The sequence below is a fragment of the Trachurus japonicus genome, chromosome 2, assembly GCF_045865225.1.
Source record: "Trachurus japonicus isolate A0001 chromosome 2, Traja_1.0".
Taxonomy (NCBI): Eukaryota; Metazoa; Chordata; class Actinopteri; order Carangiformes; family Carangidae; genus Trachurus; species Trachurus japonicus.
The window spans coordinates 819,621-836,240 of record NC_140908.1 but is presented as its reverse complement, the minus strand read 5'-3'; the positions used below and the strand labels follow the sequence as shown (position 1 = coordinate 836,240).

The following is a 16,620-nucleotide window of genomic DNA, read 5'->3' as shown; positions in this document are numbered from 1 at the left end:
TCAACGAATATAGTTTATTATTATTGGACAGATTGACCAGTGATCAGTGTTGTAGCTCCACCCGTCTGGACTCACAGGTGTGGAAATCTGAATAATCAATAACTTCACTTCTGTCTCCTTGAAGTTGTTCAGTGAACTGCAGGAAGTCGACACACACAGACTCACATTCAGTCTAATTGAGTCCTGATTGCCCCGTTAACCTCTGAGGGGGGAGAGGGGGGTTCTGGGTAATTGATCCAGAAGGTCCTGATTGTAATGACTGACCTCTGACCTCTGACCTCTCCCTTGGGGGGAGAACAGAGAACAGGTGCTGTCGGGTTTGATCAGTGAACTCAACGCTCACTTCCTGCTTCCTGAGCTTTCAGTTTAGTAAACCTATCAATGAGTCGTGTGGGCGGAGCCTGAACATGTCATCTGTGATGTCACAGGAAGGCCTGCTGTGATTGGTGGACATTCATTTTATAAGGCCCTATTGTAATCGCTATGTTTACTTTTCTTCTTTTTCTTCCGCCAAAACGATCGCATTGTTGGAGGCTTTCCCACGCTCAAGAAGTTGTGGAACTCGGTCAACATGTCAGGACTGGCGAAAGATTTTATATTTTGAAGTTGTTAGAAATGGGCGTGGCCAAATGGCTAAATGGCGCCCCCTAGAAAATGGATGCAATGCCTCCTCTGACGCTGCTGTGCATTGGAACGATGCGTCAACGCTGCAGCCATCTTGGTCAGGGGAAAGCCGTGTCTACTTCCTGCATTAGAGGTCTATCAACCATTAAAATCACCAGTTTTCAAGCCGTTTGGTTTATTATAAATGTCAGATATATATTTATGATACAACATAGATTGATAATTTCTTTTTCTTTATATTAAACATAAACTTACATACTCAGACACACACCCACATGCATAAATGTACTGAAATTAGTTCTACAAGGGTCTGACTGCTGGTCAGACGTGTATATGTCTATGGTCAGAAAGCCCTTCCCAAGATGGCTGCCGTGTTGACGCGACTGACAAGCCCGAATGCGGCATCCACGTGTATAGAAAACCAGCATGAGAACAATAGTGACGGACAAGAGTTTCACTATATTTATCTAATTTTTCATGTCACTATATCACCGTTTAGACTAATCTGATGTTTGTAAAGTTTATAAAACTGGACAAACATTACTATTTACGTGTGCACGTTCTTGTAATTAGTCATGGTTATCATAGATTAGCCGGGCTAACGGTTAGCTACCTGTTTAACTTTAATAACTCAATAACTCAATAAACGGTCCATGAAAAAATATTTTCTCCAGCGGATATCTGAGTTACAACATGACTGAGCTAACTGGAGTAGTTTCATGTGGTGTCCCACAACGGGAGGGTTTTAACAGCTGACGTCCTGGTGTTAGCTTTGCTACCGCCGTTAGCTTAGCTACCGCCGTTAGCTTAGCTGCTGTTAGCTGTCCCTGTCAGCTGAGCCACTGATGCTTTCTAGACACTGTGATTCCCCCAAACTGAATAAATACAACACATAGCAACACAAAACACACACACAGAAATAGTAATGTTTCTTCAATCATTTCAGATTTGTCTAAACGGTGATAGGGTGAGAAAAATATGATATATAGCTAAACTCTCGTTCGTTACTACTGTTCTCATTCAAATTACGTGCTGGTTTTCTACCCGGAAGTAGTTGTAAACAACAAGGAGATTGGGTCTATACATCTATGGTCAGAACATTTCACTTCTCTTTACACCTGAGCTGCTTCCTGTGGGTCAGAGCGAGGACCAATCAGTGATGATGATGATGTGTGTTTATGTTAATGAGCTGTTCTCCTCCTTGTCCAATCACGCGTCTCCTCTCCCTCTCTGTCTCTCTGCTCCAGAACAAGAGGAGAACTTTGAGTTCACCATCGTGTCTCTGACGGGTCAGACCTGGCACTTCGAGGCCACGTCGTACGAGGAGCGAGACGCCTGGGTCCAGGTCATCGAGAGCCAGATCCTCGCCAGCCTGCAGTCCTGTGAGAGCAGCAAGAACAAGGTGAGAAGAAAACTAAACACTTTAAAGGAATAGTTCAACATTTAGTCAAACTGGTCCATTGCCATAATCCCTATAGTCATAGCAGTAGGTTCATTACCTTTAATTGTTTTTAGAACGGCGGAGCAGAGCCGTGAGCTGCTCAGAGCTACGCTACGGAGGCTCATGGGATTTCTTGGTTTCCCTCATCAAACTCATCAAACGTTGAAGAGGAACGTTGTGTTATTATCTCATAGCGTGGTGAATGTGCAGGTCACAACTTGTCCACCAGAGCGTTGTGGAGTTGTTGGATTGTGTATTTGATGAGTTTGATGAGGGAAACCAAGAAATCCCATGAGCCTCCGTAGCGTAGCTCTGAGCAGCTCACGGCTCTGCTCCGCCGTTCTAAAAACAGCTTGCACCGACAATTAAAGGTAACGAACCTACTGCTATGACTATAGGGGTTATGGCAATGGGCCAGTTTGACTAAATGTTGAACTATCCCTTTAAAACCTCCAGCTTGAACTCAAATGTGATGATTGGAAAGGATTAGGAACATGGGTTTACACACACACAGACACACAAACGCACACATATAATTACAAATACCAATCAGCTGGTCACATCCAGACGCAGCGTTGCCATTTCCCTCCTCCACATGCAGCCGCTGCCGCCGCCGCCGCCGCCGCTCCGCTCTCAGCCCAGGACGCCGTGTTTACGCCTCAGGCTCTCGGCCTTTTATTGCCTCCCCCCCCAATTCCATTTGTTTGCTGTTATTCCTTCACTCAGGTTTCAGCCTGGAACGGCGGCGGCTCCGTCTCAGTCTGTCTCTGTTTGTTTCTTTGTTTGTTGGAGCCGATATCTGATCAATCAATCACATTATCAATGATTTCACATTAATCAGTTCTCTACAGGCGACCGTCCTGATCAATAAACTCTCATTAATCAATAAAAACCCAAACATGGAGGTTATTTTATTGATCAGTGTTTTTTTCTCCTCCAGTCTCGTCTGACCAGCCAGACGGAGGCGATGGCGCTGCAGTCCATCAGAGGTATCCGCGGAAACGGCCACTGTGCCGACTGTGAAGCTCAGAGTGAGTATCAGCTGTTTCTTCCATGACATCATCATCAAAACCTGTGACATCATCATTTAAGCCCCAGAGGTCGGAGCATTGTGTTGTATTGTTGTGTACTTCAGGTGAATAGGATAAAAATTTAAACAAACAGATTTCACCATGAAATATCCCAAGTTTATCACTCACATTAAAACAAATATTTTTTGTATTACAAGTTTTGTAAAATTTCCTCCTGGGTCAAGGAAGGAAGGAGGGAAGGAAGGAAGGACAAAGGGAAAGATGGGAGGAAAGAAGGGAGGGAAAAAGAAAGGAAAGATAGAAAGAGGGAGTGAACACATTGAGTCAATTGGGTCAAAAAGGAAGGAAGAAGTAAGGACGAAGGGAAGGAAGGAAGGTGGAGAGGGAAAAAAGGATTGTGGAAAGAAGGAAGGAAAGAGGAGGGAGGGAATAGATTTGTTCAAGGAAGGAAGAAGAAGGAAGGAAGAAGCGATGAAAGAAGGGAGGGAAAAGGGAAGAAAGGAAAGATGGAGGGATAGGGAACAGATCAGGTCAGTTGGATCAAAAGAGGAAGGAAGGACGAAGGGAAAGAAGGAAGGAAGGAAAGAAGGAAGGAGGAAGGGAACAGACTGGGCCAATTTGACCCAGAAGGACGACAGGAGGGTTAAAGATGAAATGAAGTGAAATAAATCTCAGTGGGCGGAGTCACAGCTGGCGTCTCTCTCTGTCTTTGTCTCTAACGTGCGTCCTGGTCTCGTCCAGATCCGGACTGGGCCAGTCTGAACCTGGGAGCGCTGATCTGCATCGAGTGCTCGGGGATCCACCGGAACCTGGGGACGCACCTGTCGCGGGTCCGGTCCCTGGACCTGGACGAGTGGCCGCTGGAGCTCATCAGGGTCATGTCGGCCATCGGCAACGAGCTGGCCAACGGCGTGTGGGAGGCCAACGCCCAGGGACGCCTCAAACCGGGACCGGACGCCAGCAGGTCAGACACAATGCACACACACACACACACACACAACACAGACACATCAAGGACCTCAAAATTGACACAAATTAGACCACAGACCCCAAGCAAAAACCAGAAATACACAAATATTTGTTCCGAGACTGAATAAAGTTTTGTACATTCAAATTAGAGCCAATGGCATGAATTTTTGGAAACATTGTAGAGAAATTCTCTGGAAAAAAAGTGGTACAATTTCTCCAAAAACATTCAAATCCATCAAGTGGTAAAATCTCTAAAAAAAAATAATAAAAAAAAAACAAGTTTAAAAAAATCTAAAGAAAAAAGTGGAAAAAGTTGGGGACAGTGTGCTGTGTGCATGCATGTGGTTGAGGAATAGCATAGATATTCAAGTGTACAAGTATACTTAAATCTGGTTGTTTTAGCCAAGATTATGCTACAATATATTTTCCCCAACTATATTTAAGTTCCCTGTTAAGGGCCAACCTTCAATTTTGTAAATTTCAGATTTATTCCCGTTTATTCCCATATATTCCCATTAATTCCCATATATTCCCGTTAATTCCCATGTAAAGTTTCCAACTTTGAAAATTCCCAGAATTTTGCAACACTAGATGGGAGTCAACTTCACCTCTAATCATGTGATTGGGCAAGAGCGTGAGTAAAAATGAATGGGAGCAGAAGGAAGCGGGATCTCTGACAGCACAATCAACGGGATTGGACAGGAATGTCTGAAAACCATGATGCATTACATTTTATTTCAAAATGAATCGATATCTGATTCTGAACATTTCTCCCCAAGCCATGAGCCTCCGTAGCGTAGCTCTGAGCAGCTCACGGCTCTGCTCCGCCGTTCTAAAAACAGCTTGCACCGACAATTAAAGGTAACGAACCTACTGCTATGACTATAGGGATTATGGCCAAGCGGGAATTTGACTAAATGTTGAACTATCCCTTTAAAGGTTTGGTTTGGGATTGGGACAGGATGGGATTCTTTCTGTGGGAGTGGGAAGGAGCGGGAGTCAAAATCCACTCTCTGTCTATCACACACTGAGCCTGATGTTTACCACGGTCCCTGAAGGGGTCGTGTTGTTGTTTCTGTGCATCAGTGATCAATTATAGATGTGTTGGCAGCGTGTGTGTGTGTGTGTGTGTGTGTGTGTGTGTGTGTGTGTGTGTGTGCAGTGCTGTGGGCTGCAGACAGGGGGCAGTGTGTCTCTCAGCAGGGTTCAAACAGGATGTGTTTCATATTGACAAACACTCGCTCCTCGCTCTGTCTCTCGCTCTGTGTGTGTGTGTGTGTGTTGCCGTGGAGACCACAGGGGACGGTAACAAATGGGTGAACTTTAGCGTGACGATGATGTTGATCAGTGTGTACCTGCGTGTGTGTCTGTGTGTGTGTGTGTGTAATTATGGGCTGCAGCAGCGCGGGGAAGCAGCAGCCATCATAACAAATTAGAGCTGACTGCCATCGACTCCCCCCCTCCCCCCTGCACTCACCCCCCCACACTCATTAGTCAACAGAAGCACCTTATAATTACTCCCCACATGACCCCCCCCAACACACACACACACACACACACACACTGTAACAATACTTGGTTTAGAAAGTAAAAGTCCTGAGCAGCGGCCCTTCAGAATAAAAGCACCTTATTGCCTGAAGAGAAAAAGATTGTTACAATAAAAATATTAATATTATAGTTTGAGTTGATTTTTTTTTACAGAATAAGAAAATTATAATATAATAAAGATATATATAATATGTCACAAAGCAAAGAGATTAGAAATTATAACTGTGGAAGAAATCAATCTAATAATCAATAAAGCTCAATAATCCTGTCCTGTCGTCATGTTCTGGTGTCGATAAAGATTTATTCAAACTGAAGGTTGAAGTGACTTTTAGGCAAATAACGTGGATGAATTGGAGCTAATGTGAACTTAGACTTTTTGTTTTGATACGTTCTTCAGTTTTATTTTAATTTGTCTGTTCCCTCAAAAATATATGTTGAACAAAAATAGATGAATAATGAATAATTAAATGTAGAAAAGGGAGAGAAACACGACATTAAAACAGAATTAAATACACTGCAAAAACTCAAAATCTTTCCAAGAATATTTGTCTTATTTCTTGTCAAAATGGCTCATTTCTAGTCCAAACTAATCTCTTTCCACCTCACCACCTATAAATTAACTTGTTTTTAGATAATTTTCACTTATTTCAAACTAATTTTCACTTACAATAAGTAGAAAAATCTGCCAGTGAAAGCAAGTTTTTTGTGCTTGTAATAAAAAAGAAAAACTTGCTCCACTATCAGATTTTTCTACTTATTTCAAGTGAAAATCTACTTAAAAGAAGTAATAAGGGTCTAAAAACAAGCTACTTTTTAATGTGATGAGTCTTATTTAGAGTATAATTTGATTTGTTTTGACTAGAAATAAGACAAATATTCTTGGTAAGATTTAGCGTTTTTGCAGTGTATTAAATGAGAATAAAAATCCAGAAACAAATTAAATGTAAATACAGATAAATAATCAATGCTCAATATTCATGTTGAGGCTGAATTAATAAATGATGTGAATGTTTGTATTGAGGAGCCATTAGGCCGCTCCGTCACACAGCTAATGCTTTTATTGTTGCTCATGTTCCTCTTTATTTATGAGTGTGTGGAGTGCCGGTTTCCCCTGATTCCCCTGAACACATCGCAGGAGGAGGTCAATATTATCTCAATTAACCGCCTCGCTCCACCGCTCTCCGTCCTGTCGATAGTATTTATCAGTCCATTCCTTAAGTAGCTCGCTGTTTGTCGTTTCCTCCATAAATCCCCCCCTCTCTTCTCTTTCTTCCATCATTTCTCTCTTTCTCGTTTCCTCCTCCGTCTCCGTCCGTCTCTCTCTCTCTGTCTCTGTCTCCTGGGACTCGTCCTCTTTACCTCCTTTATATTTTTCTTGTCAACTGCGTTCGTCTCTCAGGCTCAGGAAGGAAATGACTTCCTCTTCTTCAGTCTCCTCCACACGTTCACAGCATCTGTTGTTTCATTTTTAATATTTTAAACTCTTCATTTATAGATCATTATAATACTATTTTAGTACAGAGACTGAAAAGACAAATAAGAAAACACTGGTCCAGGGGAGATCTGTGTATCCAAAAGACAAAATACTTAATCAATCAATTGGCCAAGTAAGTGTTTATTATTATTATTATAATTATAAAATAGTATTAATCATTATTCACAGGCTCCACAGTTCATCTCTATTATCACAATGTGACTGAGGGAAAGAGCTGCAGCTTATTTTGATAAAGGCAAAATCTGTCGCAATATTGTTGAACGATGTGTTTTCTGATTGGAAATAAAAGTAAAACAGTAAAAAATAATAATATTCAACTTGTTAAATGTCAAATTCAGAGATTTATTAAAGAGAAGACCAGACAGGAAACAGCTCTGTTAAATAAAATGACTTTAATCATAATTTATTATCTGTTGCATTGATGTAAAATTCTTATACTAAATGCATTTTTTTTCTGTTGCAATTTAAATTTCAACCTTTATTTAACCAACAAGTCCTTTACTCAAATATTGAATTAGAACAGAAATGAAGAGAAAATTAAAATAAGTTTCATAATAATAAAACAGGACCTGAGCAACAATTCAGTGAAAACAACTTTTTCTTTTCCTCTTCGTCTCCTTCGTCTGAACCACATCATCCATCTGTCACACACACACACACACACACACACACGGTGGCGGTGGCGGTGGAGGAGGCGTGGAGGTTTTATGACAGCTTTATGGAGCGCCACTGACGGTCTATGAAATGATATGTCACCGAGGTTACATCCACTCACTGCTGCTGCTCACACACACACACACACACACACACACACACAGGAGAGACAACAACAAGCATCAACACACATACCAGTGTTGAATACGTTATGATACACAACAACAGCTGCTGCTGATAACACACGTTACACACGGAGACGTTGGTTGAAATTCAAATGTAAAAAGAATCGTTTTACCTTTTGTTTAATAACATAACATTTAAATCATATCTACAGCACAGTGTAGTTATATATGAGTATATATATATATATATATATATATATCTAAAGAATATCTAAAATGATCTTTACAGAGTAGAATGAGATCGTCAGAGGACCCGGGGTCGATCCCTGTGGGACACCAACACGACTTTATTCTCGTAAATTTACGACTTTATTCTCGAAGTCTGTGTTTTGTTTTGTTTTCTCAATGTGGCCCTATACTCCGTCGTGTCAGTGAAAAATTTGATAAATCAGAACAGATCAAAAGTAGAAACTATAGATATTTACGGGCAGGAAGGAAAATAAAATTAGAAAACTCACAAAAAGAGATGAATAAAAACAAAAATGAAAGTAAATGAATATTTCTTATGTATTTCTAAGAGAACATAAAGCAACAACAGCAGATCTCTGTTAAAGAAACTGAATCTCACGGCGGCGGCGGCGGCGCTGAAAAGATGAATGTGAGCCGGAGCGGCTAAAAGCAGACTGGAGCCTCATTACGTTAATATTCACGGATCAATCACCGAGCAGAGGCCCGCCGTTGTTGGGAACGTCGTTTATTCCCATCGTTAAAACAGCAAACAGGAAGTCGTTATTTACACCGAGGACCTGGAGGAGGAGGAGGAAGAAGAGGAGGTATGAGGCTTTGTCCAGGCTGAAGGAGGGATGGGAGGGGGAGACCCGGAGAGGGAAAGGGAGGGATGGGAGGAGGAGGGAGGCTGATGGATGTAGAATCCCCCCCCCCCCCTCGTGGTCTCTCAAGTGAGTAATAGAGGCCGAAATTTCATTTTGCAAGTGGCTGATTTAATGATCCAGAGGGTAATTAATGTCCTGATTATCTTAATGTTAAATATGGCCGCCAGCAATTACACTGACCTCCTGTCTGTCAAGGTCTGGCCCCGCGCGCCTCCCAATTAGCTCCTGGTGGGAGGTGCAGGGGGGAGGAGGAGCAAAGGGGAGGAGGAGCAGAGGGGGGAGGAGAAGAGAAAGGAAGAGGAAGGAAAACAGGTAGAGGGAGGAACAGACAGAGAGAGAGAGGAGCTGTTAAACACCATTTTCTTTTTTCTCCTCCCACTCGGAACTGGAGCTCCTCCTCCTCCTCTTCCTTCCTCTTCCTTCCTCCTCCTCCTTCTCCTTCCTCTTCCTCCTCCTCCTCTTCCTCCTCCTCCTCCTTCCTTCCTCCTCCTCTTCCTCCTCCTCCTCCTCCTTCTTCCTCCTTCCTCCTCCTTCCTCTTCCTCCTTCCTCCTCTTCCTTCTTCCTTCCTCCTCCTCCTTCTTCCTTCCTTCCTCCTCTTCCTTCCTCCTTCTTCCTTTTCCTTCTTCCTCCTTCTTCTTTCCTCCTCCTCTTCCGCCTCCTCATTCCCCCTCCTCTTCCTTCCTCCCTCCTTCCTCCTCCTCCTTCCTCTTCCTCATTTCTCCTCCTCTTCCTTCCTCTTCCTCCTCCTCCCTTCCTTCCTCCTCCTCTTCCTTCTTCCTCCTCCTCCTCTTCCTCTTCCTCCTCCTCCTCCTTCCTCCTTCTCTTCCTTCCTCCTCCTCCTCATCCTTCTTCCTCCTTCTCCACCTCTTCCTTCCTCCTCTTCCTCTTCCTACCTCCTCCTATTCCGCCTCCTCATTCCTCCTCCCCTTCCTTCCTCCTTCCTCCTCCTCTTCTTTCCTCCTCCTCCTTCCTCTTCCTTCCTCCTCCTTTCTGCCTCCTCATTCCACCTACTCTTCCTTCCTTCCTTCCTTCCTTCCTCCCTCCTTCTCTTCATTCCTCCTTCCTCCTCCCTCCCTCCCTCCCCCGCTGCTGCCGACTTTCCTCCCACTCAGAACCGGAGGGAGGAATTATGTTGGGAGCGATCGCACCTCTCTTGGGCGGCGTCCAATGAGATATGTGACAGGGCCGAGTGCCGCCGTTGCCGCCGCCGACTGTTGTCATCATCTCTTTATCTCCCCCCCTCCTCCTCCTCCTCCCCCTCCCCCTCCTCCTCCTCCTCCCCCCTCCTTCCCGCCCTCAGCGACGGCCAGTCCAGGTCTCATTAACGTCAGAGCGGCTGCTCGCCGTTTCAGGGGCTGGAATGCCGACTGGAGCTCAGATACTTGTTGACGCCGTCGTCCCCGGCGACCACACCAGCTCCACACCGCCGCCGCGCCGCCGCCATGGGGGGGTTCACGCCAGAAAAAGACTCAGCCGTCCTCTAAACGTTCCCATTAACCCGCGGTCGCCGGCGGTGTGCCGTCATCACCTCGGCTGGCGAGGAGCCGCTGCAGCTGAGGCCGGCGCTCTGAGGCCAGCTAAGTTTGGCTGCGCCGCCCGGCGCCACGCTGCTGCTGCTGCTGCTGCTGCTGTTGTTGTTGTTGTTGCCGTGGCGCCCTGGCTCATTGTTTTAATTATCTGTCGAGTGGCGAGTCGACACCAGCAGCCGGAGGCCGCGGCCGACAGGAAGTGACAGCGCCGGCACTAATCCGTCCTCGCCGTCGTCCTCTGGGCGTCCTGAGCCCCGCCCACTCTCACGCCAAACACTGACCTTTGGCGGTCTGTCGCAGAGGGTCAGCGTCCACACACACACACACACGCTGAGGAGAGTGTGTCCAGTACCTGTGATGCCTTCAGGCTCCAGGCGTCAGGGTCGGACACTTCACTTCCTGTCTGAAGGTTTCACTGAGACGAGAGGCTGCTGCTGCCTTCACTGACCAGGACTGAGTCAGGAAACTACAGCAGGAAACACTTCCTCCTTCCTCCTTCTTTCCTCCTTCCTCCTCTTCCTTCTTCCTTCCTCCTCTTCCTTCCTCCTTCCTCCTCTTCCTTCTTCCTTCCTCCTCTTCCTTCCTCCTTCCTCCTCTTCCTTCTTCCTTCCTCCTCTTCCTTCCTCCTTCCTCCTCTTCCTTCCTCCTTCCTTCCTCCTTCCTCCTCTTCCTTCTTCCTTCCTCCTCTTCCTTCCTCCTTCCTCCTCTTCCTTCGTTCCCTTCCTTCCTCATTCCTTCCTCCTCCTCCTCCTTGGTCCTCCTTCTTTCCTCTTCCTCCTTCCTCGTCCTCCTCCTTCTTCCTCCTTCCACCTTTTCCTTCCTCTTCCTCCTTCCTCCTCCTCCTCTTCCTCTTTCCTTCCTTCTTCCTCTTCCTCCTTCCTTCCTTCCTCTCCTCCTCCTCCTCTATCTTCCTCCTCTTCTTCCTTCTTCCTTCCTCTTCATCCTTCCTCCTCCTCCTCATCCTTCCTCTTCCTTCTTCCTTCATCCTCCTCCTCCTCTTCTTCCTTCCTCCTCCTCGTCCTTCCTTCCTTCTTTCCTCCCTTCCTTCTCTCTCCACCCCCCCCTCCTCTTCCTCCCTCTCCTCCTCCTCTTCCTTACTCCTCCCCCCTCCTCCTCCTCCTCCACACACTTAACATGGCCGCCACATGACGGATGCGTGTTCAGTAATAATTCAGCAGCAGGTCTGTCGGCGCTGGGAGCCAGGAGAGGGAAGAGTAAGGGCCCTTTATGGGAACAGATTAGTCTTGTCCCCCCAACCCCCTCCCCTCCTCCTCCTCTTCTTCCACCTCCACCCCCCCCCCCCAGAAAAGGCCAGCGCTAACAGATTTAAAATTAGACCAGGGGCTTTTAATCTGGGCTGGGGTGCAGGTGCGGCGTTGCCCCAGATGGGACGAGGGGGGGGGGGGGGGGGGGGGGGGCACATCACAGGGTAATTGCCCCCCAGGGTCAGAGGCAGTGGTGGATATGGGGGGTGGGGGGGGTAGAAGTCCTGCCTTGTACTCCATAAAAGCCCAAACACAGATCAGACTGGTGAGATGAGACGGACACATGTCACATCACAGGCTCAGTCTGTCTGCAATATCCTCACATTCTCTGGTTTAGTTCATATTTTTATTATTTTCACCTTCTCTATAGATTAGATAAATATATTGAATAATAATAATATACTGTATATACAGCCCTGGAAAAAATTAAGAGACCGCTTTAAAATGATCAGTTTCTCTGGTTTTACTTTTAATAGGTATGTGTTTGTTTTATTCTATCAACTACCGACAACATTTCTCCCAAAATTTAAATAAAAATATTGTCATTTAGAGCTTTTATTGGCTGAAAATGACTAAACTAGTCTAAATAATAAAAAATATCAAGTCTTTTCAGACCTTGAATAATAATAATGCAAAGAAAACATGTTGATATTTATTCCTAAACAACACAGCAAGAATATTTTAACTCAGGAAGAGTTTATAAACCAGTTTTTGTGGGATAATGTCAATGTTTAATCCCAGCAGTGGTTTTATAATCTTCCTCTAAAACCAGATGTGGTTCAGGTGACGACCTCAGCAGTGTCTCATTAAGGAGAATGAGTTGTGTTGTGAATGACTGTCATACATGTAGAGATACTTTTAAGAAACATTTGTGAAAGTGCTTTCTTTTCTAGAGCTGTATAATGAATATATTATATTAGAAACTATACTTCTTTATTATTGTTTCCATCAAGTGAAACGTTTCAGCAGAATCTACTAAAGCTCTGTTTTACATTTATAATATATGACGACACGTTCCCTTCACATTTCACATGTAAATATCTTGTCTGATTGGTCAAAGTTCTCTGAGAGCTCCAGTCTCCTGGGTTTCCCATTCCTCTGCTGCTGCTGCTGCTTTGTTTCCCTTTTTCACTCTGAAACTGGAGAAAACTACAATAATACACTGAGATTGATGAAAATATTGATAAAAGTGTGTTTCAGGTTTAACTTAATGTCTTAGGAGATCATTTCATCTTCCACTTGATGAACCAGGGACGCCACTGTCAATATAAAGCTATTATTAATACCGGCCTATAATAATCTATATAATAACATTTTCCTCTTTAGTCCCACGACGTGTGAATCAGTAGAAACCAGATGAACTCCACTGTCTCAGGAACTCTTTCTGTTTTTTTTGTTCTCGTCATTTTTGGGTTTTTTGGTGATGTCACTTCACCTGCACGCGGCTGCCATGGCAACAACCGGCAACTCAGGTGACACGGGCAGAGAAAACATCGACAACCAAACAAACAAACAAACAAACAGTGGAGTGCTTGAACGGCATCGCTGGGGTTCATGCAACAACCACAAATCTGAGTCGGAGTGTGTGTGTGTGTCTGTGTCTGTGTGTGTGTGTGTGTGTGTGTGTGTGTGTGTGTGTCTGTGTGTGTGTGTGTGTGTGTGTGTGTGTGTGTGTGTGTGTGTGTGTGTCTGTGTGTGTGTGTGTGTGTGTGTGTGTGTGTGTGTGTGTCTGTGTCTGTGTCTGTGTGTGTGTGTGTGTGTGTGTGTGTGTGTGTGTGTGTGTGTGTGTGTGTGTGTGTGTGTGTGTGTGTGTGTGTGTGTGTGTGTGTCTGTGTGTGTCTGTGTGTGTCTGTGTGTGCAGATTGAGTGGAGCTCCGTTTCATCTGCGTCCGTTAACTAGCCGATCCCGCCCGCCGCCATCATCATCTCCACCGCCATTATTATCTCCAGCCCCCGCTGCTGCTACTCGCCGGCCCCCACGGCCTGCATGTTAAACAGCACACACACACACACACACACACACACACACACACACCTCCTGACAGGCAGGGCCGGAGCAAACCTAGAGAAATAATTGGCCCCTACATCTAATTCATCTGTAAAAGGGAGGCCTTGATTAAATTAGTCCTAATAGACATTATTTTGTACATGACTGCTTCGCCGCCGCCGCCTCCGCCCCCCCTCGCCCCCCCACCGCCCCCGCCTCGCCTAACAAGCCCTCCAATTTACTATTGACATTAAGCCGGCTGACACGAGCCAATCACGGGGGGCCGATCATCGTTTGTCATCGGAGAGCGAGGAGGTTATGTTAATAATACGAGGCTAAAAGCACAAACTAAATGCACATTCTTTATGCCTGAGTCATCAGATTAACCCCCCCCCTCCTCCCCCCTCATCCTCCCCCCTCCCCTCTCTGGTTTTAATAATGAAGAAATAAATAACGCTCTCCCTCCTCCTCCACATGCGTGACTCCTCTCCTCGCTCCGGCCTCGTCGCTCCTCGGCCTCCGAGTGCTCGCTCCTGGAGCAGAAATGAATCTCCACGCCGACGGTTCAACCCCCCCCACCCCTCCTCCTCCCTCACCCTTTGGCTAATTGGCTCGGTTGGGAAATTGCTCATAGAATAAAGAAAAGAGAGACAGAGAGAGGAGAAGAGGAGGAGAGGAGAGAGTTGTGGTGTTTGTGTGTAATGTGTTTGGATTGAATGGGTTCATATGCAGCCGGCGCCTGGTCAGCGTTAGAAAAGCAGCGATTACCCAGAGTTCACAGCTGCAGCCGACAGGAAGCAGGACGGCTTTTCAAAGTTAAAGGGATACAATGCCAACATTTTTTTTTTTTTTCGTGTCTTGCCTCACTCCCGAGTCCATGACCAGCAGATAGACACCATCCTTTTGACTGTGCGTGCAGTAACAAGGGAGATAGAGCCGTATCACCTGTAATTAGCTTAGCTCAAACGCTGGAAGTGTATAGGTAGTGTTAGCCTGCCTCCACCTAAAGTCGCTAATTAGCTTAGTTCAAACAATGGAAGTGTATAGGTAGTGTTAGCCTGCCTCCTACCTAAAGTCGCTAATTAGCTTAGCTCAAACACTGGAAGTGTATAGGTCGTGTTAGCCTGCCTCCACCTAAAGTCATCAGAGAAACTCTTCAGCAACTCTAAACGGAAACCGGCGGGCCGATCTTAGTCTCAGAGCTGACAAAACTCTCCGGTAAGGCATCTTGAGCGGTCAAATGCCGCTAACGGGACGAGATCGGTCAAAACGGAGGCTTCAAGAAAAGACACTTTATTTTGATTCAAGCTAGCTACATCGAGGGTAGGTTAGCTTCCTATTTCAAAGTAAAAGCACAAATTCTATCGTCATGCAGTGTTTCCCCCAGAAAATTTGTTAGTTAAGGTGGTGTCTGACCTGTCGACGGGGGGGGGGGGTGTAGCGCGGAGATCTGTTGACGGGGGGGGGGGGTGTAGCGCGGAGATCTGTTAACGGGGGGGGGGCGCGCCGTGCCGTATTAAAGTTTCGCTTTCAACACGCGCTGCTGTTATGCGTGCACGCTTCTCTGTGGTGTGTATGTGTGTGAGAGGATGCGGCCATTGTCCGACGGGGGGGGGGGGGGCGGCGGCGGCGAATATCGCTCTACTTTTTTTTTTTTTTTTAAGATGTTAGTTTAGGCGGCAGCTCTTTGTTGTTAAGGCGGCCGCCTTAACAGGAAAGCGCTGCTGGAAACCCTGGTCATGGTTTTCTCTATGTAAAGGGCAACGGGTGTTTAATTTTGTGAAAGTAACCGGAAGTGCGTTGGTCACAACGGCTAGCTTGAGTAGCGCCGAATTCGTCCGAACAAAATTGTAAACAGCTGGTATTTAGACAAATTAACGACACACTGCTGATCTAAGCGGCTACTTTCTCGCCTAAACATGTTTGAAATGTTGATAAAGTGATATATTTACAGAGTTTAGAGCTAAAATAAAATCAGCTTCTGACTGCTGATTTCGGCTCGGGTAGGAGGCAGGCTAACACTACCCATACACTTCCAGTGTTTGAGCTAAGCTAATTACAGGCAATACGGCTCTATCTCCATCGTTACTGCACGCACAGTGGAAAGGATGGTGTCTATCTGCTGGTCATGGATTCGGGAATGAGGCAAGACACGAAAAAAAAATGTTGGCGTATCCCTTTAAAGGAAGAAAGAATCTGTTTCTGTTTATCCTCTTTCCTCATCCTTCCGTCTGTCGCTGGAGGATCAATAAAGTTCCTCAACGCTTTTATTTTGGCGGTCTCCTCCTCCTCCTCGTCTCTTCCTGTCCCTCTGCCCCCCCCCTCACTCATCTGCATCGGCTCATCAGCTGGAATTAAATGTCAACGACTCCTGGTTCTGGTCCAGGGTCGTCGTCGTGGTCGTGGTCGTCTCATCATCAGGCCCCAGAGGATTCTGGGAAAGTCAGAGTGTGATGACTCGGCAGGAACGAGGCTGCGTTCGCTCTGCAGGTCTCAACGCGTTTTCTTATTCATCTATTCACATCGGCATCTAAAACGCCGCCTGGATCAGACTCCAGTGTGAACGGTTTGTGGTTTTGAACCGACAACGACAACAAGGCTGTTGGACAGGAAACACAGAGGGAACGAGGGTTTTACCTTTTATTTTGAAATGTCTTTGAAATGGAAGCTGGAAAATGTCTGAGCAGCTCCTGAGGAGGAAAAGAGTCAAACTCTGTGTTTTAGTTTCAGTTCGGCTCCGTTATTTTAGTTTGTTTCCTATATAGGAAGCGTCTCAACTCGCAGCAGCGTTCAGTTTATTCAGAAACAACGATCTGAATCTGGTCTGAATCTGGTTTGAGTGTTCACACCACTACAAAACAATTTGACCTGGTCACTTGACCCCAAATAAATCAGATTTGAGACTTGATCTTGCAGCTTGAACGCTGCCTCAGAGGTCTGGATGGTTCCTGCTGAGACCAGCTGGTACCAGGTTGTTGTTTTCGTGTTGCATTCAGGAGCACAAGTAAATCACGTACAATCACACGTTTAATGTTTCCTCGGCCGTAGTTACTTAGTT

The 16,620-nt window shown here is 45.7% G+C and overlaps 1 protein-coding gene across 4 annotated transcripts in view; it reads left to right on the top strand.

Moving 5' to 3' along the window:
• The window catches only part of agap1 (ArfGAP with GTPase domain, ankyrin repeat and PH domain 1), a 137,148-nt gene that overhangs the window by 104,784 nt on the left and 15,744 nt on the right, over positions 1–16,620 (top strand). For all 4 annotated transcript variants that reach the window (XM_085794180.1, XM_085794162.1, XM_085794153.1 and 1 more), the window contains 3 exons: positions 1,872–2,026; positions 3,006–3,096; positions 3,838–4,060. In XM_085794180.1, the coding sequence (XP_085650306.1) occupies positions 1,872–2,026; positions 3,006–3,096; positions 3,838–4,060 (469 nt within the window). The remainder of the gene's footprint in view (positions 1–1,871; positions 2,027–3,005; positions 3,097–3,837; positions 4,061–16,620) is intronic.